The 26,229-nt window shown below is 46.7% G+C and overlaps 1 protein-coding gene across 1 annotated transcript; it reads right to left on the reverse strand.

Annotated features, from left to right (window-relative positions):
• Positions 1–24,323: 24,323 nt before the first annotated feature.
• LOC100284668 (F-box domain containing protein) lies at positions 24,324–25,958 on the reverse strand. The gene is made up of 2 exons (NM_001157563.2): positions 24,825–25,958; positions 24,324–24,705 (listed from the first exon to the last, which is right to left on the reverse strand). Exon 1 carries the CDS (start codon positions 25,951–25,953, stop codon positions 24,826–24,828), a length of 1,128 nt encoding a protein of 375 aa, NP_001151035.1. The 5' UTR covers positions 25,954–25,958; the 3' UTR covers positions 24,324–24,705; position 24,825.
• Positions 25,959–26,229: the final 271 nt, after the last annotated feature.

A 26,229-nucleotide genomic window follows, 5' to 3' on the forward strand; every position in this document is an offset into this window, starting at 1 on the left:
CAAATATTGGGGTAAATGATTAAGCTGAGACCGGGCGGGTGACTTGCACGAGAAGAGAGAGTCTCGGTGTAGTGTCTCCGTCTGAGTCAATTAAGGACCGTCTCGATGTAGGCCTGCTGACCGAGGACCCTTTAACTGGTCACATGCCTCGTCATGGGTAAGCCTTGCCTCGGGCAGACTAAGGCCGGAATAAGATACCACGAAATGGGAGTGGAGCGGTGGCGAGAGTAGCGTGTACCCTCCGTGGCAAGAGGCTGGACGGTGGTGTATCTGTGCTCTCGGTTTGCGTGAACCTGATCCGGTCTTAAGAACCCCGGTGGCGGGTTGACATATGCAAGGGTTAAGTGCTACATATGTCGTGTGATCGGAGATCCTCAGCTGAGTATAATCGATTCGGATCGCCGTACCTCCGCGGTTATGGAGACTTGGCCACTGACTTACACGTAGCATTCCACTAAAGATGATGGGTTTTTGTTAAGAAATTGGCTAGTGCAGGACCAGTGATTGAACTAGGGTAGAAAGAACTCTAGTGGCAGGTAATTTTACTTAACTTGACAAATAAAATTGGATTTTAAGGATCCACTTTAGTAAGCATTTCTGCAAAACAGAGTCTTTGGATATTGAAAAGCCTTACCTTGACTCCCACATAACCAGCATACCCTTGAGAGTCTTTTCTTTAGTCGGGTAAGACTTGCTGAGTATTCCATACTCAGGGTTTATCCCTTCGTTGTTTTTAGGTGAGGAAGTAGCAGACTTTTGCTACTTCTGTGCCAAGGTGGTTCCGAAAGAAGAAAATCAAGACTGAAGTACGGGAGGACTCGGTCCTCCGTTTAGGATCTTTTGCTTTTAGCTTATCGGGAGGAGTCTTGTGCCTCCCCTGGTTTGTATAATATTACTCCTATGCACTCACTTTTAGGCTGGTCTGTAATAATATGACTCAAGCTTACTTTTGAAATAAATGTAAGATTATGTAATTCGCTTCCGCATTTCTTTATCTCCGATGTCCTGTAATGTCTACAAGATGGGTGAGACGTTCCTGGTGAGGTAAGGAAAGATACCGAACTTGTCAAGTAGTTCAGGGGCACCTACAGGGTTGTCTGATGTCCGTTGGACGAGGACAACTGTAGGTGGGCCTAATTACTTGGGAGGTTCCGTCACAGCTGGTATCGGAGCGTAGCCCTTCTTGGCAGATATTATGAAGCATCTTCAAAAGGATTTTTAAGAGTCTTACCTAAAAATTCTTTTCTCCTCTTACCTAAGTATTCTGAAGAGTCTATCTTAAAGACCAGATAGGAAGAGTGCAACATATAGAAGGTGAATCGACTAAGGTTGATTCTGTAATTATACATGCATCATGCTAAGCACTATACTAATAACATTTTCCCCCTTAGAAAAGATGCCGCCACGTACCAGGCTAATGGCACGCAAGTCCACGGGACCAATTGGGGTGCCTCGGCATCAATTGGCTCCCCGACATGAAAGTAGCAGCAGTGGAAGCAACGACCCGATCGGAGACCTTGAAGCTCGTGTGAGTCGACTTCAAGCAGCACTTCAACATAGGACTGATGCTTGGGTCGCTGACGGTGATAGAATCAACGAACTACGAAGGGACATCCGACATCTGCAGGATCAACTCGCTGATCGAGACTTAGCTCTTGACTGGGCCGTGCAGTCTCGTTTGCTAATGTGTGCTAAGGAAGCAAGGGCTCAGGCCCGAGTTAAAGAACTTAGCTCGACTGTTGATAACCTGCAGGTTTACTGCAACACTTTGCACGAGGAAGTCCATATATTATACTCACAACTACACCCAAGTGAGCCTGCACCACCTGCTGAGGCAGAAGCTGGACCATCTCACGTTGCGGGACGTGCGCTGGGTGGGGAGTTAGACCTTTTTGAGCCTCCTCCTTCCTTGAGGTTGGTAGATGTCTGGACTCCCACACCTGACGATGAAGCCGCCAAGACTGATGGCAAGCAGGAATAAGGGTGTAATAGAAGTAGAGTAGTGTATTGAAGGGTATTGTAGGGTATTGTAGGGTGTATTGTTATATAATGGGTATTGTATCCTGTTAATAGGTTGAACTTTTGTATAATGGGTATTGTATCCTGTTATGTAATATTGAGTCTGTATCATTACTCTTCATAGTAATGTAAAACGGAAGGTTTCCTTGGGCATATTATGTTTATTCAAATGTTTTTGCCTCAGATGCCGACCAGGACTCGTGCACAGGATGCAGCCAGAACATCCGGGGGTCGGGACGTTACCCCGAATCCGCCTCCCGTTCCACCCACGCTTGTCGAGGCAATTGCTGCCTTGGTGAACGCTACAGCCGACAACACCCGCTTCCTGAGGGAGATGGCGGGTCAGCAACAGCTTCAACAAGCAGGAAGAGGATTCCAACAAGGTCCCCGTGAGACCACTTATCTAGATTTCTCTGAGACTCGTCCGCCTCTCTTCATCAAAGCAGAAGACCCGCTCGAGGCCGACGAATGGATACGGGTCATAGAGCAGAAGTTTGGCCTTCTACGCTGTTCGGAAGTACAGAAGCCACTGTTTGCAGCACAGCAACTCCGAGGACCTGCCAGTACTTGGTGGGGGAACTTTGTGGCCATCCAGCCGGACAACCATCAAATTACATGGAACGAGTTCAAAGCAGCATTCCGCGAGCATTACATTCCTGAGGGAGTGCTACACATGAAACAAGAAGAGTTTATGAAACTGAAGCAAGGCGGAGATACCATCACTCAATACCTCAACAAGTTCAATCACCTGTCACAGTACGCAATTGATCAGGTGAATACGGATTTGAAAAAGAAGAATTGTTTTATGAGAGGACTGAACGACCGGATGCAGCGAAAAATGGCTGCATGTATTGATCTTACTTATGGAAAGGCTGTCAGCACAGCCTTATCTGTGGAGGCCAAATATGCAAATTCTGGAAAGACTAAGGGATTCGGTGGTGAGCGGCCTAATCAGGGCCAGGCGAAGAAACCACGGTTTGTGATTCGACCCTCAAACCAAAATCGCCCTTTTTCTCGTCCACCTTCATTTCCCTTCAAGCAGCCTATTATTATCCGCCCCAATAATACTCCCACTACCCCAAAACAGCCGGGTGCCCCAGGCACTCGATTCCCTGCGCTGCCAAGTTCTTCAACTGGATGTTTTACCTGTGGCAAATCTGGGCATTTTATTAAAGATTGTCCCTATCCAAGGCAAAATCAGGCTAATAATCAGCAAGGATCGGGAAATTCAGCTCCAGGCAAGGGAAGTACTTCGGGCAAGAATACCAAGAAAACGGGGCGAGTATATTATACGCAAGTGGCTACCACACCGGAGGGAGAGCCGGTGATGATGGGTACGTTCCCTGTGGCCAGTCACCCTGCAATAATTCTTTTTGATTCTGGTGCTTCACATACATTTATTAGCAAGAAGTTTGTGGAACAACATCATATTGCATACCATGAATCAAAGGAGGGATTTAAAATTCATTCACCTGGGGGACACATTTATACTAAAGAAGTGGCCTATGGTGTGCCAGTAACAATGGCCGGACGGAACTTTCCTGCTAACATGATTGTTCTGAAGGGCCAGGATATAGATGTAATTTTGGGAATGAATTGGCTAACCCAATATAAGGCAATCCTCAACACTGAATTCAGAACCGTCAGGTTGAGCTATAACCAAGAAGACATTCTTTTGACTCTCCCCGCAACCAATCCAGCCAAAGCTTCTGGTAGAGTCTATGAAGCCATTGTACCGGAGATCAAGAACATTCCGGTAGTATGTGAGTTTCCAGATGTATTTCCAGAAGATTTGCCGGGACTACCCCCTGAAAGAGAGGTAGAATTTGTGATTGAGCTAAAGCCCGGTACGGCTCCGATTTCTCGAAGATCGTACCGTATGCCCCCTAATGAATTGGCAGAATTGAAGATTCAATTACAAGACCTGCTGAATAAGGGATTTATCCGGCCAAGCTCGTCCCCGTGGGGTTGTCCCGCCATCTTTGTGAAGAAGAAGGATCAAACCTTGCGCATGTGCGTGGACTATCGGCCCCTGAATGAGGTCACCATCAAGAATAAGTACCCTCTTCCAAGAATCGACATCTTATTTGATCAACTAACTGGGGCGAGGGTATTTTCTAAAATTGATCTCAGGTCGGGCTATCATCAGATCCGTATTCGGCCCGAGGATATACCGAAGACCGCATTCACTACGCGGTATGGATTGTTTGAATACTTGGTGATGTCTTTCGGGCTCACAAATGCTCCTGCCCATTTCACTTATCTAATGAACTCGGTATTCATGCCTGAATTGGACAAATTCGTGGTAGTCTTCATTGATGATATCTTGATATATTCCAAGAATGAAGAGGACCATGCTCAGCATTTACGGATTGTATTGACGCGCCTCAGGGAACATCAGCTTTATGCCAAGTTCAGCAAGTGCGCGTTCTGGCTGGAAGAAATTCAATTTTTGGGGCACGTGTTATCGGCTCAAGGAATTGCGGTAGATCCTAGCAAGGTCAAAGATATTCTGGAGTGGAAACCCCCAACAACTGTTCACCAAGTCCGGAGTTTTCTTGGACTAGCTGAGTACTATCGCAGATTCATACCAGATTTTTCTAAGCTTGTGAAGCCAATCACAAGTTTGTTGAAGAATGACATTAAGTTCAATTGGTCTTCTAAGTGCAATGAAGCCTTTGAACAACTGAAGACACTATTGACCACTGCTCCGGTATTAGCTCAACCGGACATCACTAAACCTTTTGACGTATATTGTGATGCATCGGGCAGTGGGCTCGGCTGTGTACTGATGCAAGAGGGCCGAGTGATTGCGTATGCTTCAAGGCAGTTGCGCCGACATGAGGAGCACTATCCAACTCATGATCTGGAGTTAGCTGCTGTGGTTCATGCCCTAAAGATTTGGCGTCACTATCTGCTGGGTAATATCTGTCACATATATACAGATCATAAAAGTTTGAAGTACATCTTCACCCAGTCAGAGTTGAATATGAGACAAAGACGATGGCTTGAGCTCATCAAGGACTATGAACTGGAGATCCATTATCACCTAGGCAAGGCCAATGTGGTAGCAGATGCATTGAGTCGTAAGACTTCCTGCCACTGTCTTATGGCGAAGATCTTCGAGAACACTTTGTGTCAGGAAATGGAAAAGCTAAACCTGGGGATCATTCAACAAGGGACTCTAAATCAGTTAAGGCTTGAGTCAATCATTTTGCAAAGAATAATTGATGCTCAAAAAGATAATCGGGGTATGAAGCACATACGAGAAAAGATAAGGGCTGGAACAGCCAAGTGTTTCAAAGAAGACGATCAAGGTGTGATATGGTTTAAAAACCGCATAGTTGTGCCAAAGAACGAAGAGCTCCGCCAGCAAATTTTGGATGAAGCACATCTTAGTCGTTATTCTATTCATCCCGGAAGCACTAAGATGTATCAAGACTTAAAGCAACATTACTGGTGGACAAAAATGAAGATTGAAATTGCACGCTATGTGGCTAAATGCGACACCTGCAGACGTGTCAAGGCCATACACATGAAAACTGCCGGTCCATTGCAGTCATTATCAATACCAACATGGAAATGGGAAGACATAAGCATGGACTTCATTGTGGGATTGCCCAGGACCGCAAAAGGATATGACTCTATCTGGGTGATTGTTGATCGACTTACAAAGATTGCTCACTTTCTGCCGGTCAAGACAAATTCCCCGGTTACTGTCTACGCCCAATTGTACATTGCCCGTATTCTCAGTTTGCATGGTGTTCCAAAGACCATAGTGTCGGATCGTGGACCTCAATTCGTATCCAAGTTTTGGGAAGAACTTCATAAATCCCTGGGTACTAAACTGCTCCACAGTTCGGCCTATCATCCTCAAACCGGTGGACAAACTGAGAGAGTGAACCAAATACTTGAAGATATGCTACGGGCATGTGTCCTGGATTTCTCACTAAAATGGGATGAATGTTTACCTTTGGCGGAGTTTTCATACAATAATAGTTATCAAGAAAGTATTAAGATGGCACCCTTTGAAGCTTTATATGGACGACGGTGTCGGACTCCGCTAAATTGGTCTGAACCTGGAGAAAGATACTTCTTTAGACCTGATATGGTGAAAGAGGTTGAAGAAAAGGTTCAGAGAATTATCCATAATATGAAGAAAGCTCAAGCACGGCAAAAGAGTTATGCAGACAAACGGCGAATGCCCTTATATTTCCTGGAAGGGGACTATGTCTACTTGAAGGTCTCACCAATGAAGGGCGTATCGCGTTTCGGAGTTAAAGGAAAACTTGCACCACGATATATTGGTCCTTTTCTTATTCTAGAAAGATATGGGCCAGTGGCGTATCGACTTCAGCTCCCCGAAACATTGTCTGCTGTGCACAATGTGTTCCACGTGTCACAATTGAAGAAGTGTCTTCGGGTTCCTGATCGAACCGTTGAAGTGACTGATGTTGTCCTGGAACCAGACTTAACATACTCGAAACATCCTCTTCGAGTTCTGGATCAAAAGGACAGGGTCACCCGAAGAAAGACTCTCAAATTCTACAAGATACAGTGGAACCAGCATTCGGAAGATGAGGCTACATGGGAAACCCAAGACTTTTTAGATAAGAATTTCCCAGGCTTTCTAGCCTCATGTAAATTGTAAAGCCTGTATAGCTGTTGTAATAAAGAAGTAACCCCCACATCACCCCTGTCTTGTACCAAAAATAAGGAAATAAAAATGTGATGCGTTTCCTTTACCATTACTTACCCTAGGATTTTTAATCTCGGGACGAGATTCTTTTATGGGGGGAAGGATGTAACACCCCTGGTGTTACTATAACTAAAACTTGAGCATGGCATCATAGCATTGGCATTGCATATGTTTGACACACCTAGAGTGCATTCACTAGGCAAAAAATTCAAACAAGTTGTATTGTTTTAAGTGTTTTGCAACTAGAACCCTAGTTAAGGAACTTAACCCTAAATGGGGATTATAGGGGTAAAACTTTACCCAAGTTAAGAAAACCTAAATACTTTAGGGTAAAAGTTATAAAATGACCCTAAGGATAAGCTTGAATCATTTTTATACCCCTGAGATACCAGAAACCCTAATTGGAACCCTGGAAAACCCTAAACCAAACCCTAGGGGCTTATATGCAAAATTAGTCCACTTTTGGGCTAAAGTGCAAAAACCAAGCCAAATAGGTTTCTTAAGTCCTTTGGTTCACAAAAATGTGGACTTGAAAGCAAAACCCCAAAGTTTTGGACTTAAATGCAAAATGGACTTCATTTGAGTTTTGCTCTAAGTCTGAAAATCAGTGAATGGGCTCAACCTTGGGGCTTTGTAACTTACAAAGTATAGGGTTTTTACCCTAGGTTACCACATCAAAGTTGAAGACCAATTATAGGAGAACAACTTTGCTTAAGGTTGTAAGCTTAGTTGTTAAGAAGAATTTGGAGAAAACCAAGCCTAAAGTTGGGCTGTCAGGCTGTTATGTCTGAATTTTCAGACTAGCAGTGAACTGACCTCGACTTCAAGCTGGGTTTTGAGCATGATCCAGTGCTCAAATGTGATCAAGTCCTATAGTTGAGTTGTAGCTGGTATGTAGCACTACAACTTTGGTGCAGAGACTTGGACCTATTGTCACATGAAATCTGGAGAAAACTGACTCTAAAATCGCTCGGTCAGAAGCCCTGATGAAGCAATGCCATGGTACAGTACTGAAGAAGATCACAGGTTCACCCCCCCTGCCCATCGCCGGTGACCGTCGCCGTCGATTACCGCTCGCCGTGATTCGTGCTCGGCGGTCACTGGATAAGTCCGTCGCGGTAAGGTCCTCGTCACCGGTGAGCTGGAAGTCACCCCGCTCGGCCACGGTACATCTCCTCTAGCTCACCGCCCGCGGTAAAGCGCTCGCCGTCGACCGCCGCCTCTCGGCCGAGTGCCGCGTGGCTCTACACTTTCACCGTGTCGCCATGACCTTCTCTGAACCCTCCGTGGCTCACCAGAGTTACTGCCACGTCGTTGGCCACGTACCCGCGAAGCCAGTGCTTCTTCCTCCTCTCCGGCCGACGACGCATCGCGGTCAAATTGAGAGCCACCGCTCTCGGAGCCTATAAATTGAGGGCAGGGCTAGTTGCGCCATGAAATTGTGAAGCTTTAGCACCCGTTCCCACACCCGATTGCCCACCAGCTCGCCTGAATTTCGCATTGCCCCCAAATCGGTTCTCCGCCGCCGTAGAAGTGAACTCACCGTCGCCAGCCCAACTCCGGTCAGTGCCCGCCCTTTTCTTCCTCGTTTGAGCATTCTCATGCCTCTATGATGCTCCCCGACCCCTTTAATTGAACTAGACCGGTGCCCATCGCCGGGAACACAACCTTATTGCCGCTTTGCTTACGGCCACCGTGGCCGGAGCTCCCTAGTCCACCAATCGTGCAATTAAGTTGGGGAAAACGTTCATGGGGACTCGGATTTGGTCTCAGCCGAAGATTAGCACTGGTCTTAGCCCCAATCGGCCGGCGTAGTTGCTCGCCGGAGCGCGGCCGTGCTTGAACGCCGTCGGGGACTGCGAGTTGTGAATTGACAAGAACCCGGGGACCTTTTTGTGAAATGTCAGTGACCCCAGGAAATAGTAACCGAACCCGCTTCCTGTTAGATAAAACCTCGAGGGCCTCTGCGCAAAGCCTCCCTCGCGGGCGCGGGCGCGCCCCGTTTCCTCTGAGGCTTGGGCCGTCTGGGCCAGAATCGGCCCAGTTCTGTTTATCCCTTTTCCTTTTTCTTTTTCAGGAAAACTTTAGAAATGTGTAGAAAAATGTAGAGAAATGCTAAAATTGTGAAACTAATTTTCCTAGGTTTGTTATTTTCTATAGTATTTAACAAAAATAAGTTGGTGATTTTTAGTGAAAGTAAGAAATTTTAGGGTATTTAAAGTAGTTAAAAGTCTTGATTATAGATTTTTAGAAAATAATTGATAGGTCCTAAAATGCCCAAAATTTTTATATGAGCGTTACATAATATTTAGAAGCCTTGGGTAGAGTTTGAATTGATTTGGACCTTGTTTGATCACCAAACCCCAAAACACCCCCCCCTGCCCTATGAACTCCTTTACCGACTCCGGAAACCCTAAGTTCCCGGAACTCCGTGAAGGCAAGTTGTATTCAAGACATAAATAATAAGTTTATGTTGTCTTTGCATCCTCATGAGCATCCCATGGCATCCATTCTTATACTTATGTATGGTTATGAGTAGAACGAGAAGAAGAGATAGAAGTAACTGAAGAGCAAGTGCAACCACCTTTGGACACTCAGGCCAGGAATAGTTTCTGCTTCGACATTTGTGGATCCGAGCCTGAATCACCTGTTAACGAAGGCAAGCCCCGGTGCATTTGCCACCTCCCTTGATGTTTTAAAATTTTTCTCACTTGCTTGCTGCATTAAGTTATAGGAGTTGATTGTTAAACAATTCCTGCATTACCTTCCTTGATCTTGATTACCCCCCCTTGAAATCCTGTTTTTACAAAAGGTTTTACTTTGCTTAGCTTTGCTTTAGAAAAACAAAAGGTTTTGTTTTTACCAAATATGATGTGGCAAAAGTGGGTGGGATGTTTTCAAAAATAAAACTTGATGGTGGATCCATCATGGCCATGATGGGTCCAACATCGGAAAAGATGTACCTCTGCCAGGTACCAAATTTTGGGGTAAATGATTAAGCTGAGACCGGGCGGGTGACTTGCACGAGAAGAGAGAGTCTCGGTGTAGTGTCTCCGTCTGAGTCAATTAAGGACCGTCTCGATGTAGGCCTGCTGACCGAGGACCCTTTAACTGGTCACATGCCTCGTCATGGGTAAGCCTTGCCTCGGGCAGACTAAGGCCGGAATAAGATACCACGAAATGGGAGTGGAGCGGTGGCGAGAGTAGCGTGTACCCTCCGTGGCAAGAGGCTGGACGGTGGTGTATCTGTGCTCTCGGTTTGCGTGAACCTGATCCGGTCTTAAGAACCCCGGTGGCGGGTTGACATATGCAAGGGTTAAGTGCTACATATGTCGTGTGATCGGAGATCCTCAGCTGAGTATAATCGATTCGGATCGCCGTACCTCCGCGGTTATGGAGACTTGGCCACTGACTTACACGTAGCATTCCACTAAAGATGATGGGTTTTTGTTAAGAAATTGGCTAGTGCAGGACCAGTGATTGAACTAGGGTAGAAAGAACTCTAGTGGCAGGTAATTTTACTTAACTTGACAAATAAAATTGGATTTTAAGGATCCACTTTAGTAAGCATTTCTGCAAAACAGAGTCTTTGGATATTGAAAAGCCTTACCTTGACTCCCACATAACCAGCATACCCTTGAGAGTCTTTTCTTTAGTCGGGTAAGACTTGCTGAGTATTCCATACTCAGGGTTTATCCCTTCGTTGTTTTTAGGTGAGGAAGTAGCAGACTTTTGCTACTTCTGTGCCAAGGTGGTTCCGAAAGAAGAAAATCAAGACTGAAGTACGGGAGGACTCGGTCCTCCGTTTAGGATCTTTTGCTTTTAGCTTATCGGGAGGAGTCTTGTGCCTCCCCTGGTTTGTATAATATTACTCCTATGCACTCACTTTTAGGCTGGTCTGTAATAATATGACTCAAGCTTACTTTTGAAATAAATGTAAGATTATGTAATTCGCTTCCGCATTTCTTTATCTCCGATGTCCTGTAATGTCTACAAGATGGGTGAGACGTTCCTGGTGAGGTAAGGAAAGATACCGAACTTGTCAAGTAGTTCAGGGGCACCTACAGGGTTGTCTGATGTCCGTTGGACAAGGACAACTGTAGGTGGGCCTAATTACTTGGGAGGTTCCGTCACAACCTTAGCATATTTCGAGGCCAACTCAGAAGCGCAAGTGGCTCGACCACCAAGACCCTGACACATGAAGAGTGGCGGCATATCATGCTATATGTATTGACCAACCTTGAAGAGGTGACGCCATAAATGGAACAATTTCTTCATGAATTCTGGTGTCGATCAAGGGACCCCACTCCACAGGAATATGACACTCTTCTTAGAAAGGGTGCGAGAAATGGGTTGCCCGATTTCATTTCCTGGTTCAAATGTAAGGTACGTGCTTAGTTTGTAAAAGAGATATGTCTTTAAACTCAATTTAGCATCTTTTAACTTGCGAATACTTGAAGGGCCAAAGAGATCCGTCTATGAGTGCTGAGTTGAGACAAGTAGCCAACGGCTTTGCTTATAGGGTCAAGAAATATTCTGGGTATGACATTAATGGATACCGTTTTCGCACAACAAACTACGACAAAAGTCGGCCCAATCAGAAAACAACGTGTTCTGGAGTCTTTACGCCCGGCCTTGACGATGTCGATTATTTTGGACGAATCGAAGAAATATATGAGCTCAATTTTTATGGTTCCAAACCTCTTACTCCAGTGATATTCAAATGTCATTGGTTTGACCCTCAAGTGACGAGACGGACACATTCTAATCTTTGGATAGTCGAAATTCGACAAGATTCCACCTTACCAGGAGACGATGTCTATATCGTGGCCCAATAAGCCACACAAGTGTATTATCTCCCATATGTGTGCCAAACGAAAGAACATCTTAAGGGTTGGGATGTTGTGTATAAGGTATCACCGCACGGTAGGTTACCTGTTCCTAACGATGAAGATTACAACTTAGACCCGGACACATATGATGGAGAGTTCTTCTAAGAAGATGGGCTAGAAGGGCGATTTGAGATAGACTTAACCGAAGCTATCGGAATGGACGTAGATATTGAAATGGTTATTGATGAGTAGGAGGATGAGGTGCAAAATGATAATGACTTAGTAATCCTTGAAGGCAATGACATTAATGACGAACTTGCGTCTTCCGATGGTGTTGAGATTGAAATGGTTGATAGTGATGATGAGAGTTATGATCCGGCTAACCCCGACACATATGAAGATTATTTTAATCGATGTAATGCTATATGGCTTTTTATTTCGCACCTATTTTTAAATACATCTTTTTATATGTGCTTATTTGTTTACTCTTAATTGCAGGTTTTTGGACAAATATGGTGGGCGGTAATTGGCTGAGGAGGAGGAGGGGGAGGAGGAGTAGGACGGCGGACGAGGCAGAGCAGGCGGCACAGCAGGACGACCTTGTCCAGCAGTAGGCGGCGCATCAGGACGACCTTGTCCAGCAGCAGGCGGCGCAGTAGGACGACGACGACCAGCAGCAGGACGATGACGAAGCTCAGTAGACCGCCTCAGGTTCTGGTGCCTCAGGTTCGAGGAGCATCTACCTGCAAGGTCCCGCGAGTCTCCCTCAGCGTCCCATACTTCAGGATAGGCGACTTGATTCGACCGGATGGGGAGAGGTATGTAACTTTATGTTCTTCATTCTTGTTCATATTATGTGTTCAAAATCATAATATAAACTAATACTTTTTATTTATCACTTGGACAGGTTTTGGACGGTTGTGGATTATGCTGGGGGTCATCGTCGCCCCCCAATGGCATCCTCGGCCTTCTGTGCAGGGAACACTTCCCTAGACTGGTTGAGTACGCTGGAGTGACAGGCCCAGCCTACACCTTCGACCACTACGCCGTCGCCCCCGATGCAGTAGACCGGGACGGCCGGGAATTCAATAACAAGGCAGAGCGGGTGAAGCAAGAGTTGTGGGTAAGTCTTAGTATAATGTAAAATATGTCGCATTCGTTGCAAATTCTTGAAATAATGTATGGATACATCGTTTTTGTATGCAGGATTTCTTCAGATGCGAGGCTGGATACGAGGCTAGGACAGATGTGGTGGCCACCACAAGCTGTAAGAAGCTCGTCGTGGACATGCACTATGAGGCCCAAATCCAGGCCATCGTCAGCTACCACGGCTCCGTCCTTAGGGAGAGGGTGACCAAGCAGCAAGCCCGAACCATGTCGTTAACCAAGGACCAGTACCTGCAGGTAAAGTATGCATGTTTGGTACTAGTACTCCATGCATGAATTTTATTTTATCTTCTGATATGCACTTTACCTGTTTACTTTGTAGATGATTCTATATTGGTGCGCCGCACATCCTCTGTGCTGGGAGCAGATGGTGGATAGGTGGTGTTCGGCTGAGTGGAACAAGGCACACAACGCTAGCCGGGAACGGCGTATGATGATGCAAGGTCCCTCCCACCACCAAGGCAGCCGGAGCCTGGGCCAATATGCAGAAGCATGGGTATGCCCTCTTTTTTATTTAGGTATATAGCACTGGATTAGATATTATTTCTAACTATCTCGTTAGTTTTCTTGCAGTCGGCGTCACATGGTGGCCGGCCTTGCTCCACCTTCTCAGCCTATGCTATGGCCCATAAGGGCAAGGCGTGAAAGGGAAATGTGCCCTTGGGCCATTTCTAAGTATTTTGGTGATTGAGTGCAAACACAAGGGCTTAAATGTGAAAATATGCTCATGGATGAACAAAGTGCAAATCTAGAGAAAAGGTATGTTTCTAAGTCTTAGTACATTGGTTTTGTGTACTAATATATTTGTCTAAGTGTTAGAAACAGATAGAAGAAGAGAAGAGAAGACTTGGCTGTGTACAGCCAAGGGGCTGCTTCGGTCTGGGGCACCGGACTGTCCGGTGGTGCACCGGACAGTGTCCAGTGGTGCACCGGACAGTGTCCGGTGCGCCAGGCTGCCTCGGCCGAAGAGGCCGCTCTCGGGTTTTTTCTCCGGCGACTTCGGCTAAAATTCACCGGACTGTCCGGTGTGCACCGGACTGTCCGGTGAGCCAACGGTCGGTCGGGCCAACGGTCGGCCGCGCGATCGGCGCGCGACACGTGGCCGAGCCAACGGTCGGAAGGAAGCACCGGACTGTCCGGTGTGCACCGGACTGTCCGGTGCGCCAGATCTGCAACGGTCGGCAACGGTCGGCTTCGCCATTTAAGGAAACAAATCGGGCACCGGACAGTGTCCGGTGTGCACCAGACTGTCCGGTGCGCCACGAGACAGAAGGCAAAGATGGCCTTCCAGATTTGTTCCCAACGGCTCCCAGCTGCCTTGGGGCTATAAAAGGGACCCCTAGGCGCATGGAGGAGAACACCAAGCATTCCTACAACTCTTCTAAGCACCAAGACATCAATCTCACGCATTCGTTTCATTGTGATAGCATATAGAGCTCTTGTGGAGTTGTGAACTCTTTGTGTTGCGTTGCGAGCTCTTGTTGCGACTTGTGTGCGTGTTGTTGCTCTGATTTTCGAGTCTTGTGTGCGTTGCTCATTCCCACCTTACTCCGTATTTCTTTGTGAACTCAATTGTAAGGGCGAGAGACTCCAAGTTGTGGAGATTCCTCGCAAACGGGAAAAGATCAAAAGAAAGAAAAACACCGTGGTATTCAAGTTGATCATTGGATCACTTGAGAGGAGTTGAGTGCAACTCTCGTCCGTTGGGACGCCACAACGTGGAGTAGGCAAGTTTTGTACTTGGCCGAACCACGGGATAACCACCGTGTCAACTCTGTGATTGCTTTTTGTGGTTATCGTGTTTCGAGTCCTCTCTAGCCACTTGGCCATACTTGTGCTAACCCTTAACAAGTTTTTGTGGCTTAAGTTTTGAAGTTTTACAGGATCACCTATTCACCCCCCCCCCCCCCCTCTAGGTGCTCTCAATTGGTATCAGAGCCGCTCTCTTCAAGAAAGGGACTAACCGCCCGAAGAGATGGACCCTAAGGGGAAGGGAATTGTGATCAACGACAAGGAGAAGGAGTCCTTCGTCAACGAGCCAAGGGATGACAAGTCCAATGACTCGGGCTCGGGCCACAAGCGAAGAGATGGGAAGAAGAAGAAGACAAGACGCATCAAGGAGATCGTCTACTACGACAGCGATGAGTCCTCTTCTTCCCAAAAGGACGACGACCACGACAAACAAAGGAAACCGGTTAATTCTAACTTTTCCTTTGACTACTCTCGTATTCCGCAAAGTTCAAATTCACATTTGCTTTCTATTCCACTCGGCAAGCCCCCACACTTTGATGGGGAGGACTACGGATTTTGGAGCCACAAAATGCGTAGTCACCTATTCTCTCTCCATCCTAGCATATGGGAGATTGTAGATAGTGGAATGCACTTTAATAGTTCGGATAGTCCTATATTCATTAATGAGCAAATCCATAAGAATGCACAAGCTACTACTGTTCTTCTAGCCTCATTGTGCAGGGATGAATATAATAAAGTGAGTGGCTTGGATAACGCCAAGCAAATCTGGGATACCCTCAAGATCTCTCATGAGGGAAATGACGCTACCTTGCTCACCAAAATGGAGTTGGTGGAGGGCGAGCTTGGACGGTTCGCGATGATAAGGGGCGAGGAGCCAACTCAAACATACAACCGGCTCAAGACCCTTGTCAACAAGATAAGGAGCTATGGAAGCACGCGATGGACGGACCACGACGTCGTCCGCCTAATGCTAAGGTCCTTTACTGTTCTTGATCCTCATTTGGTAAATAATATTCGTGAGAATCCCAGGTACACCAAAATGTCGCCCGAAGAAATTCTTGGAAAATTCGTAAGCGGGCGGATGATGATCAAGGAGGCAAGGTACGTCGATGACGCGTTGAACGGTCCAATCCACGAGCCTCAACCCATTGCTCTCAAGGCATCGAGGAGCAAGGAGGCACTACCAAGCAAGGTGGCGCAAATTGAGGCGGCCGGGCTTAATGATGAAGAAATGGCTCTCATCATTAAGCGCTTCAAGACGGTACTAAAGGGTCGCAATGGACAGCCGAGCAAGACTAAGACCAAGGGGAAGCGATCATGCTTCAAATGCGGTAAGCTTGGTCATTTTATTGCTAACTGTCCTGATAATGAAAGTGACCAGGAAAAGGGAAACAAGAGGGAAAAGAAGAAGCATTATAAGAAGGCAAAGGGTGAGGCGCATCTAGGCAAGGAGTGGGACTCGGATTGCTCCTCGTCCGACTCCGACAATGAAGGACTCGCCGCCACTGCCTTCAACAAATCAACCCTCTTCCCCAACGAGCGTCACACATGCCTTATGGCAAGGGAAAAGAAGGTAATCACTCGTAATGCTAATACTTATGATTCTTCTAGTGATGAAGAATCTAGTGATGAGGATGAAGTAGATTATTCATGTTTGTTCAAAGGCTTAGATAGATCTAAGATAGACAAAATTAATGAATTAATTGATGCCTTGAATGAAAAGAATATACTTTTAGAAAAGCAAGAGGATTTGTTGTATGAAGAACATGATAAGTTTGTAGAGGCTCAAAGATCCCTTGCATTAGAAATTAAGAGAAATGAAATGCTTGCTTGTGAAGTGTCAACATGCCATGATTCAATTTCTAAATTAAAGAGCATTAATGATGACTTAAATGCTAAACTAGTAGAAGCACATAAATCCAACTCTTGTGTTGAAAATATTACAATTTGCACTAGGTGTAAAGATTTTGACGTTGATGCTTGTAGTGAACACCTAGTTTCAATTTCCAAGCTTAATGATGAACTGGCTAGTCTTAATGCTCAACTTAAGACTAGCAAGAATGACTTTGATAAGCTAAAATTTGCAAGGGATGCCTACACAATTGGTAGACACCCCTCAATTAAGGATGGACTTGGCTTCAAGAGGGAAGCCAAGAACTTAACAAGCCATAAGGCTCCCATTCCCGCCAAGGAGAAAGGGAAGGCCCCTATGGCTAGTAATGTGCAAAAGAACCATGCTTTTATGTACTATGATAGGAGATATTCTAGAAATGCTTTTAGAGGTCATGATGTGTTTGATTCACATGCTTATGACTCTTATGCTATGACTGCTTCTAGTTCTCATGTTATGCATGGTAGAAATATGTCTAGGAGAAATGCTATTCATCATGTGCCTAGAAAGAATGTTATTCATGCTCCTAGGAAAGTAGTGAATGAACCTTCTACAATTTATTGTGCTTTGAATACTTCATTTGCAATTTGTAGAAAGAATAGAAAAGTAATTGCTAGGAAGTTAGGGGCAAAATGCAAAGGTGATAAAACTTGCATTTGGGTCCCTAAGGAAATTGTGACTAACCTTGTAGGACCCAACAAGAGTTGGGTACCTAAGTCCCAAGCCTAAATTTGCCTTGCAGGTTTATGCATCCGGGGGTTCAAGCTGGATTATCGACAGCGGATGCACAAACCATATGACGGGGGAGAAGAAGATGTTCACCTCCTACGTCAAGAATAAGGATTCCCAAGATTCAATTATATTCGGTGATGGGAATCAAGGCAAGGTAAAAGGTTTAGGTAAAATTGCGATTTCTAATGAGCATTCTATCTCTAATGTATTTTTAGTAGAGAGTCTTGGATATAATTTGCTATCTGTTAGTCAATTATGTCATATGGGGTACAACTGTCTATTTACAAATGTAGATGTGTCTGTCTTTAGAAGAAGTGATGGTTCACTAGCTTTTAAGGGTGTATTAGACGGCAAACTTTATTTAGTTGATTTTGCAAAAGAAGAGGCCGGTCTAGATGCATGCTTAATAGCTAAGACTAGCATGGGCTGGCTGTGGCATCGCCGCTTAGCACATGTGGGGATGAAGAACCTTCACAAGCTTCTAAAGGGAGAACACGTGATAGGTTTGACTAACGTGCATTTCGAAAAAGATAGACCTTGTGCAGCTTGTCAAGCAGGTAAACAAGTGGGAGGAGCACATCACAGCAAGAACGTGATGACCACTTCAAGACCCCTGGAGCTGCTGCATATGGACCTCTTCGGACCTGTCGCCTATCTGAGCATAGGAGGGAGTAAGTATGGTCTAGTTATTGTAGATGATTTTTCCCGCTTCACTTGGGTGTTCTTTTTGCAGGATAAGTCTGAAACCCAAGGGACCCTCAAGCGCTTTCTCAGGAGAGCTCAAAATGAGTTTGAGCTCAAGGTGAAGAAGATAAGGAGCGACAACGGGTCCGAGTTCAAGAACCTTCAAGTGGAGGAGTTCCTTGAAGATGAAGGGATCAAGCACGAGTTCTCCGCTCCCTACACACCACAGCAAAATGGTGTGGTAGAGAGGAAGAACAGGACGCTCATCGACATGGCGAGGACGATGCTAGGAGAGTTCAAGACCCCCGAGTGCTTCTGGACGGAAGCCGTTAACACTGCTTGCCACGCCATCAACAGGGTCTACCTTCATCGCCTCCTCAAGAAGACGTCGTATGAGCTACTAACCGGTAACAAACCCAATGTATCGTACTTTCGTGTATTTGGGAGTAAATGCTACATTCTAGTGAAGAAGGGTAGAAATTCTAAGTTTGCTCCCAAAGCTGTAGAAGGGTTTTTGTTAGGTTATGACTCAAATACAAAGGCGTATAGAGTCTTCAACAAATCATCGGGTTTGGTTGAAGTCTCTAGCGACGTTGTATTTGATGAGACTAATGGCTCTCCAAGAGAGCAAGTTGTTGATTATGATGATGTAGATGAAGAAGATGTTCCGACAGCCGCTATACGAACCATGGCGATTGGAGAAGTGCGGCCACAGGAACAAGATGAGCAAGATCAACCTTCTTCCTCAATTATGGTGCATCCCCCGACTCAAGACGATGAACAGGTTCATCAAAAGGAGGCGTGTGATCAAGGGGGAGCACAAGGTGATCAAGTGATGGAGGAAGAAGCGCTACCGGCACCTCCAACCCAAGTTCGAGCGATGATTCAAAGGGATCATCCCGTCGACCAAATTCTGGGTGACATTAGCAAGGGAGTAACTACTCGATCTCGATTAGTTAATTTTTGTGAGCATTACTCCTTTGTCTCTTCTATTGAGCCTTTCAGGGTAGAAGAGGCCTTGCTAGATCCGGACTGGGTGTTGGCCATGCAAGAGGAGTTAAACAACTTCAAGCGCAATGAAGTTTGGACACTGGTGCCTCGTCCGAAGCAAAATGTTGTGGGAACCAAGTGGGTGTTCCGCAACAAACAGGACGAGCACGGGGTGGTGACGAGGAACAAGGCTCGACTTGTGGCAAAAGGTTATGCCCAAGTCGCAGGTTTGGATTTCGAGGAGACATTTGCTCCTGTGGCTAGGCTAGAGTCAATTCGAATCTTGCTAGCATATGCCGCTCACCATTCTTTCAGGTTGTACCAAATGGATGTGAAGAGCGCTTTCCTCAACGGGCCAATCAAGGAGGAGGTGTACGTGGAGCAACCCCCTGGCTTCGAGGATGAACGGTATCCCGACCATGTGTGTAAGCTCTCTAAGGCGCTCTATGGACTTAAGCAAGCCCCAAGAGCATGGTATGAATGCCTTAGAGACTTTTTAATTGCTAATGCTTTCAAGGTTGGGAAAGCCGATCCAACTCTTTTTACAAAGACATGTGATGGTGATCTGTTTGTGTGCCAAATTTATGTCGATGACATAATATTTGGTTCTACTAACCAAAAGTCTTGTGAAGAGTTTAGCAGGGTGATGACGCAGAAATTCGAGATGTCGATGATGGGCGAGTTGAACTACTTCCTTGGGTTCCAAGTGAAGCAACTCAAGGACGGCACCTTCATCTCCCAAACGAAGTACACGCAAGATCTACTAAAGCGGTTTGGGATGAAGGACGCCAAGCCCGCCAAGACTCCGATGGGGACCGACGGACACACCGACCTCAACAAAGGAGGTAAGTCCGTTGATCAAAAAGCATACCGGTCAATGATAGGTTCTTTGCTTTACTTATGTGCTAGTAGACCGGATATTATGCTTAGCGTATGCATGTGTGCTAGATTTCAATCCGATCCTAAGGAGTGTCACTTAGTGGCGGTGAAGCGAATTCTTAGATATTTGGTTGCTACGCCTTGCTTCGGGCTCTGGTATCCAAAGGGGTCTACCTTTGACTTAGTTGGATACTCAGACTCCGACTATGCTGGATGTAAGGTCGATAGGAAGAGTACATCGGGGACGTGCCAATTCTTAGGAAGGTCCCTGGTGTCATGGAACTCTAAGAAACAAACATCCGTTGCCCTATCCACCGCTGAGGCCGAGTATGTTGCCGCAGGACAGTGTTGCGCGCAACTACTTTGGATGAGGCAAACCCTCAGGGACTTTGGCTACAATCTGAGCAAAGTCCCACTCCTATGTGATAATGAGAGTGCTATCCGCATGGCGGAAAATCCTGTTGAACACAGCCGCACAAAGCACATAGACATCCGGCATCACTTTTTGAGAGACCACCAGCAAAAGGGAGATATCGAAGTGTTTCATGTTAGCACCGAGAACCAGCTAGCCGATATCTTCACTAAGCCTCTAGATGAGAAGACCTTTTGCAGGTTGCGTAGTGAGCTAAATGTCTTAGATTCGCGGAACCTGGATTGAATTGTAGCATACATGTAGTTATGCTTTTGATCATGTTCCTTTTTGCATTATGTTGCTTATTGTGGTGCTCAAGTTGTACCAACACTCCCTGGACCTCACAAGTCCGTTGCAAAGTGATGCACATGTTTAGGGGGAGATGTGTTACAACTTGACCCTTTGAGACTAACCATTTGCTTGAGTTTGCTTGATTTAGTCTCGAAGGAGGATTGAAAGGGAAAAGGTGGACTTGGACCATGAAAGACTTCCACTGCACTCCGATGAGAGGGTAACTAATTCCAAGTTCATCTCATGAAATCTTATTGCCATTTGCTCTTAATTGAAGACTTTGGTGAGGCAATGGGGTTAAAAGGCCAAGATTAATCCCGTTTTGGTGCTTGATGCCAAAGGGGGAGAAAATAAAGGCCAAAGTGATAAATGGATCAGCTACCACTTGAGAGATTTTGAAAATAGTAGAATAGAGTTTTTGTTTTGTCAAAAGCTTTTATTGTCTCTTATTGTCTCTATTGTCAGAAGTTGGCTTCTTGTGGGGAGAAGTGTTGATTATGGGAAATAGGGGGAGTTTTTGAAATCTTTGATCAATCTCTTTTGGAATGACTCTCTTTATACTTCATCATGTGTGTTTGACTTAGAGATAGAGATTTGAGTTTGATTTGCAAAAACAAACCAAGTGGTGGCAAAGGATGATCCATATATGACAAAATTGAATAAAACTCAAAGTTAGTTTTTATTTGAAGTGATTTTGCACTTGTTCTAGTTGCTTTATGTTGTGTTGGCATAAATCACCAAAAAGGGGGAGATTGAAAGGGAAATGTGCCCTTGGGCCATTTCTAAGTATTTTGGTGATTGAGTGCAAACACAAGGGCTTAAATGTGAAAATATGCTCATGGATGAACAAAGTGCAAATCTAGAGAAAAGGTATGTTTCTAAGTCTTAGTACATTGGTTTTGTGTACTAATATATTTGTCTAAGTGTTAGAAACAGATAGAAGAAGAGAAGAGAAGACTTGGCTGTGTACAGCCAAGGGGCTGCTTCGGTCTGGGGCACCGGACTGTCCGGTGGTGCACCGGACAGTGTCCGGTGCGCCAGGCTGCCTCGGCCGAAGAGGCCGCTCTCGGGTTTTTTCTCCGGCGACTTCGGCTAAAATTCACCGGACTGTCCAGTGTGCACCGGACTGTCCGGTGAGCCAACGGTCGGCCGGGCCAACGGTCGGCCGCGCGATCGGCGCGCGACACGTGGCCGAGCCAACGGTCGGAAGGAAGCACCGGACTGTCCGGTGTGCACCGGACTGTCCGGTGCGCCAGATCTGCAACGGTCGGCAACGGTCGGCTTCGCCATTTAAGGAAACAAATCGGGCACCGGACAGTGTCCGGTGTGCACCGGACTGTCCGGTGCGCCACGAGACAGAAGGCAAAGATGGCCTTCCAGATTTGTTCCCAACGGCTCCCAGCTGCCTTGGGGCTATAAAAGGGACCCCTAGGCGCATGGAGGAGAACACCAAGCATTCCTACAACTCTTCTAAGCACCAAGACATCAATCTCACGCATTCGTTTCATTGTGATAGCATATAGAGCTCTTGTGGAGTTGTGAACTCTTTGTGTTGCGTTGCGAGCTCTTGTTGCGACTTGTGTGCGTGTTGTTGCTCTGATTTTCGAGTCTTGTGTGCGTTGCTCATTCCCACCTTACTCCGTATTTCTTTGTGAACTCAATTGTAAGGGCGAGAGACTCCAAGTTGTGGAGATTCCTCGCAAACGGGAAAAGATCAAAAGAAAGAAAAACACCGTGGTATTCAAGTTGATCATTGGATCACTTGAGAGGAGTTGAGTGCAACTCTCGTCCGTTGGGACGCCACAACGTGGAGTAGGCAAGTTTTGTACTTGGCCGAACCACGGGATAACCACCGTGTCAACTCTGTGATTGCTTTTTGTGGTTATCGTGTTTCGAGTCCTCTCTAGCCACTTGGCCATACTTGTGCTAACCCTTAACAAGTTTTTGTGGCTTAAGTTTTGAAGTTTTACAGGATCACCTATTCACCCCCCCCCCTCTAGGTGCTCTCAAGGCGACGTCCGACGTCACCTACAACCCGGATGATGGGCCCGAGGCCTACACTAACCCCGCCGTCTACAGCCACCTTCATGACTACACCGCCATGGCGCAGGAGGTCCATGGCCCAGAATATGATCCCAGCACCGAGCCGACCGACCCCGATGTGCTCATGAGGGTCGGAGGAGGCAAGAGACATGTGCGGTACTGGATTGCCGACGGGGCAATCGACTCGTCCTCCACTCCCACTCTGTCTCAGGTGAGAGCAAGGAGCACGGGCTCGAGTCCAGCCATACGACCTCGGCACGACAGCTCACAGCATCGCATACAGCAACTCGAGGTTAGTGCTTCTGTAACTCGTCCTTCCTTGAGTTATATACCTTCTCTTTGAGTTACTATAACATTGGCTTGTAATATTACAGACCCAACTAGAAGAAGAGAGGAGGGAACGTCAAGAGATGGAGGCGAGGATAATGGCGGAGCGGGCGGCGGCTGATCAGAGGATGGTGGAGATGTTCCAATACATGCAGGGCCTTGGCGCCGCACAGGGTTTCGCTCCGCCACCTCCATTGTTCCCTGCAGTTGACCCTGCTCTGTTCCATACTCCTGTGAGTATCAAAATTGTAGTTACATGTTGGTAATGCATCTGATATAACACATGCAATCTCTTCTCTGTGCAGGGCCAATCTAGGGCGGCATCCAACAACCCTCATGAAGGGTTCAGCCCAACGCAGCACCAGTCCAACCGCCCACCTCCATGAGAGTTATGTTTTCAGTGTTTAGACTTCAGAACTTGTGTTGAATACTTATGTTTGTGTTGGATACTTATGTCAGAGCTTGAGACTTATGAGACTTATGTTCTTGATACTTATGTTTGCGTTGAGAACTTGTATATTTATGTTTGTGTTGGATATTTATGTTTGTGATGATACCTGTGATGTATATATGTGATGTATATGTGTTATCTTTTGTTTGTTTGGATGGAATATAAAAAAACAAATAAAAAAGGTGTATACTGGTCACTTTGCCGAGTGTGACACTCGGCAAAGAGGTGTTTTGCCGAGTGTGACACTCGGCAAAGAGGTGTTTTGCCGAGTGTTAGGGTCATAGCACTCAGCAAAGAACCAAGACCTGGACACCGGTATAGGTTCTTTGCCGAGTGTAATGGCTCTGGCACTCGACAAAGAAGCATGCTTTGCCGAGTGCCATACCAAGCACTCGGCAAAGTACCTGACATGGGGACCCCTCTGGCGGATTCTTTGCCGAGTGTCTGCCTGGCAAAGGTAACTCCTTTGCCGAGTGTCACTTGGGACACTCGGCAAAGACGCCGTCTCCGTCACCCGGCGCCGTAACGACTGCTTTTCTTTGCCGAGTGTCCGAGAAAAAGTATTCGGCAAAGAAGACTTTGTCGATGCAGTGTGTGCCGAGCCCTCTTTGCCGAGTGTGACACTCGACAAAGCCTTTGCCGAGTGTCAGGCACTCGGTAAAACCTTAAAACACTCGGCAAAGGCTTTACCGAGTGTCACACTCGGCAAAGCCTTTGCCGAGTGTTTTTAAGGCTTTACCAAGTGATTTAGGCACTCGGCAAAGCCGTCGATTCCGATGCCGTCGATTCCGATAGTGGAGGGCTGAGGCTCTTCATCAAGAACACTTGTTGGTGCACGTTTCTTGGATTTTTTTTTTTGCACCAACACCGACGGCTGAGAGACAGTTGCGCGCCACCACAAACTTGGGCTTGAAATCAACAGCAAATTCAGGAAGCCGACCAAAAAGGATGAGAATCAGAGCTAGACAAACTCTCGTTTAAGTTCATTTTCTTTTTTTCATTTAATTTAAATAAAGCCCCATTTGAAACTGTATGACACCATAAACGAATTTATTGTAGTTATAAAATCCCAACAGACAAGAAATACTCAATGTTCTATAAAAAAAGATAGATTCATTGTCTAGATTCCAACTGAAGTACTGAAGAGGTAAACATACCATAAATACTGGTCATTGGTTACACAAGAACTGCTGCATATATAGCTGAACACAAAAGACAAAATAAAATCATCTCTACATCAACAAACACTTTATTTAATTTATTTCCTGGAACCACAACTAAAACTGAACATATCCATTGGCCATAAAACCTATCCTTTTATTTCGTGCTCAAGCATCCTACAACAGCAGGATCATGGACCATTGCATCTTCCTCGCGGTGGCAGTTCACCCTTAATTTAGGGCATGTTCTGATAGAAGTGGATTGAAGCTAATTAGAGAAGATTAGATCCCTTGCTAATTAAAATTTAATAGAAAGGGATTTAATCCCCTCAATCTCCTTCGATCCACATGGGGTTGAACAAAACCTTAGGAAGATCTGAAAAGATATAATAGAGTAATTAAACTTATTATGACCATCATGCATGCATTCTATAGTTTGGCATCTATATATGTATATTTGATATATATGTAGAATAATATGCAAAGCTACTATACCTTAGCTTGGGGCGTAGAATCTCAGGTAAGGTAAGATGTACTCGAACTGTCCGCTCTTTCTTTTGCTAAACTTTCTCACCTTGTTTGACTTGACGTCGAGCATGAAGATTGTATTACATACGTTAACGAAGACAGTGTTTGTGCCCTCGGCGGAGCCAACCACTCGATGGTACCTGTTTCGCATGCGTCTTGGCAGCAACGTCTCAAGCTCGACAACCCTGTGCTCCACCCAGCATCCATCCTCATCATGTCGTGACCATATATGGATGCGATTATTGTTGGGTAGGGCGGCAAGCCCTAGCCCCCCGCCCTCCGTCTTCATGAGAGCTGTGTTGCACATAGCTGGCGGCATGCCGATCTCAGACAACCGGTGCCTACCCAGGTCGTACCTGAGGATGCTTTGGTCATCCTGGAAGAGGAAGTAGACGGCATCGCCGACAAGAAGGCTCTGCTTGCCATAGCTTCTCAAGCAGTAGTAGTTGAAGTCGTGGCTGTCATGGTTGGGCACGGGAGCACTCCACGCGCCGGTCACTGACGAGTAGCTGGTCGCGCACGCGAATACAGGCTTCAGGAGGTTGGTCTCTACGCAGACCACGCGGAACGGACCGGCCTGGCAGTCGAGGTGGTCGTCGTCGCAGCCGGCCTTGGCACACACCACGGCCCCGGTGTAGGAGGTGTAGCGGCACGAGTGGGACGGGTAGCTAGCGCTGGGCATGCCCAGGTGCTGCCGGCTGCCGGTGAGGGGGTCCCAGACGACGAACCCCCTCTTGGTCGACCTGTCCCTGTCCTCGTAGTGGATCAGCACGCGGCCGTGACGGCAGTCCACGGGGAGGAACCAGCGTCGTCTGTGGTCCACCGCGGGCACGCGGACGGGCGAGGCGGTGGAGGTCGCGGGGACGAACTGCGTGGCGTCGTTGCCGTAGCAGCGGTTGATGGCGAAGTAGCCGAGCAGCGGCGGCGCCGCTCCGTGGAATCCGCGGCAGCGGCGCAGGAAGCAGTCCTGGTCGGAGAGGACGCGGCGCCACGACTTACAGACGAGGCTGGCGCGGACCAGGTGCACAGGATCGTCTTGAGGAAGGCGCACCAGGATCTCCTCGACGAGCTCCTCCGGCAGCGACGAAGACGCCATGTTTGGATCTGGATGCTTTGCTACGGGGTATATATCTGTTTAGTCGTGCGGCGCTCAGCGGCTCAGCGCATGCGGGCCTCACACCTCACTTGCGCGGTTGCGCCGTTCCGCGCATCGCATGCAGCCTGCGGATCGCATCGCATGCAAACTCCAGGACCCACCCAACGCATGCATTTTTTCCCAGACAGATCGATCTGCTACTTCTTCAAACGTATGACCCTGTACGATGCCTACGTGGTTCTCAAGCTAAACCCAGCCTTTCTATGACGACACTGG

Source organism: Zea mays, chromosome 4 (assembly GCF_902167145.1).
Source record: "Zea mays cultivar B73 chromosome 4, Zm-B73-REFERENCE-NAM-5.0, whole genome shotgun sequence".
Lineage (NCBI taxonomy): Eukaryota > Viridiplantae > Streptophyta > Magnoliopsida > Poales > Poaceae > Zea > Zea mays.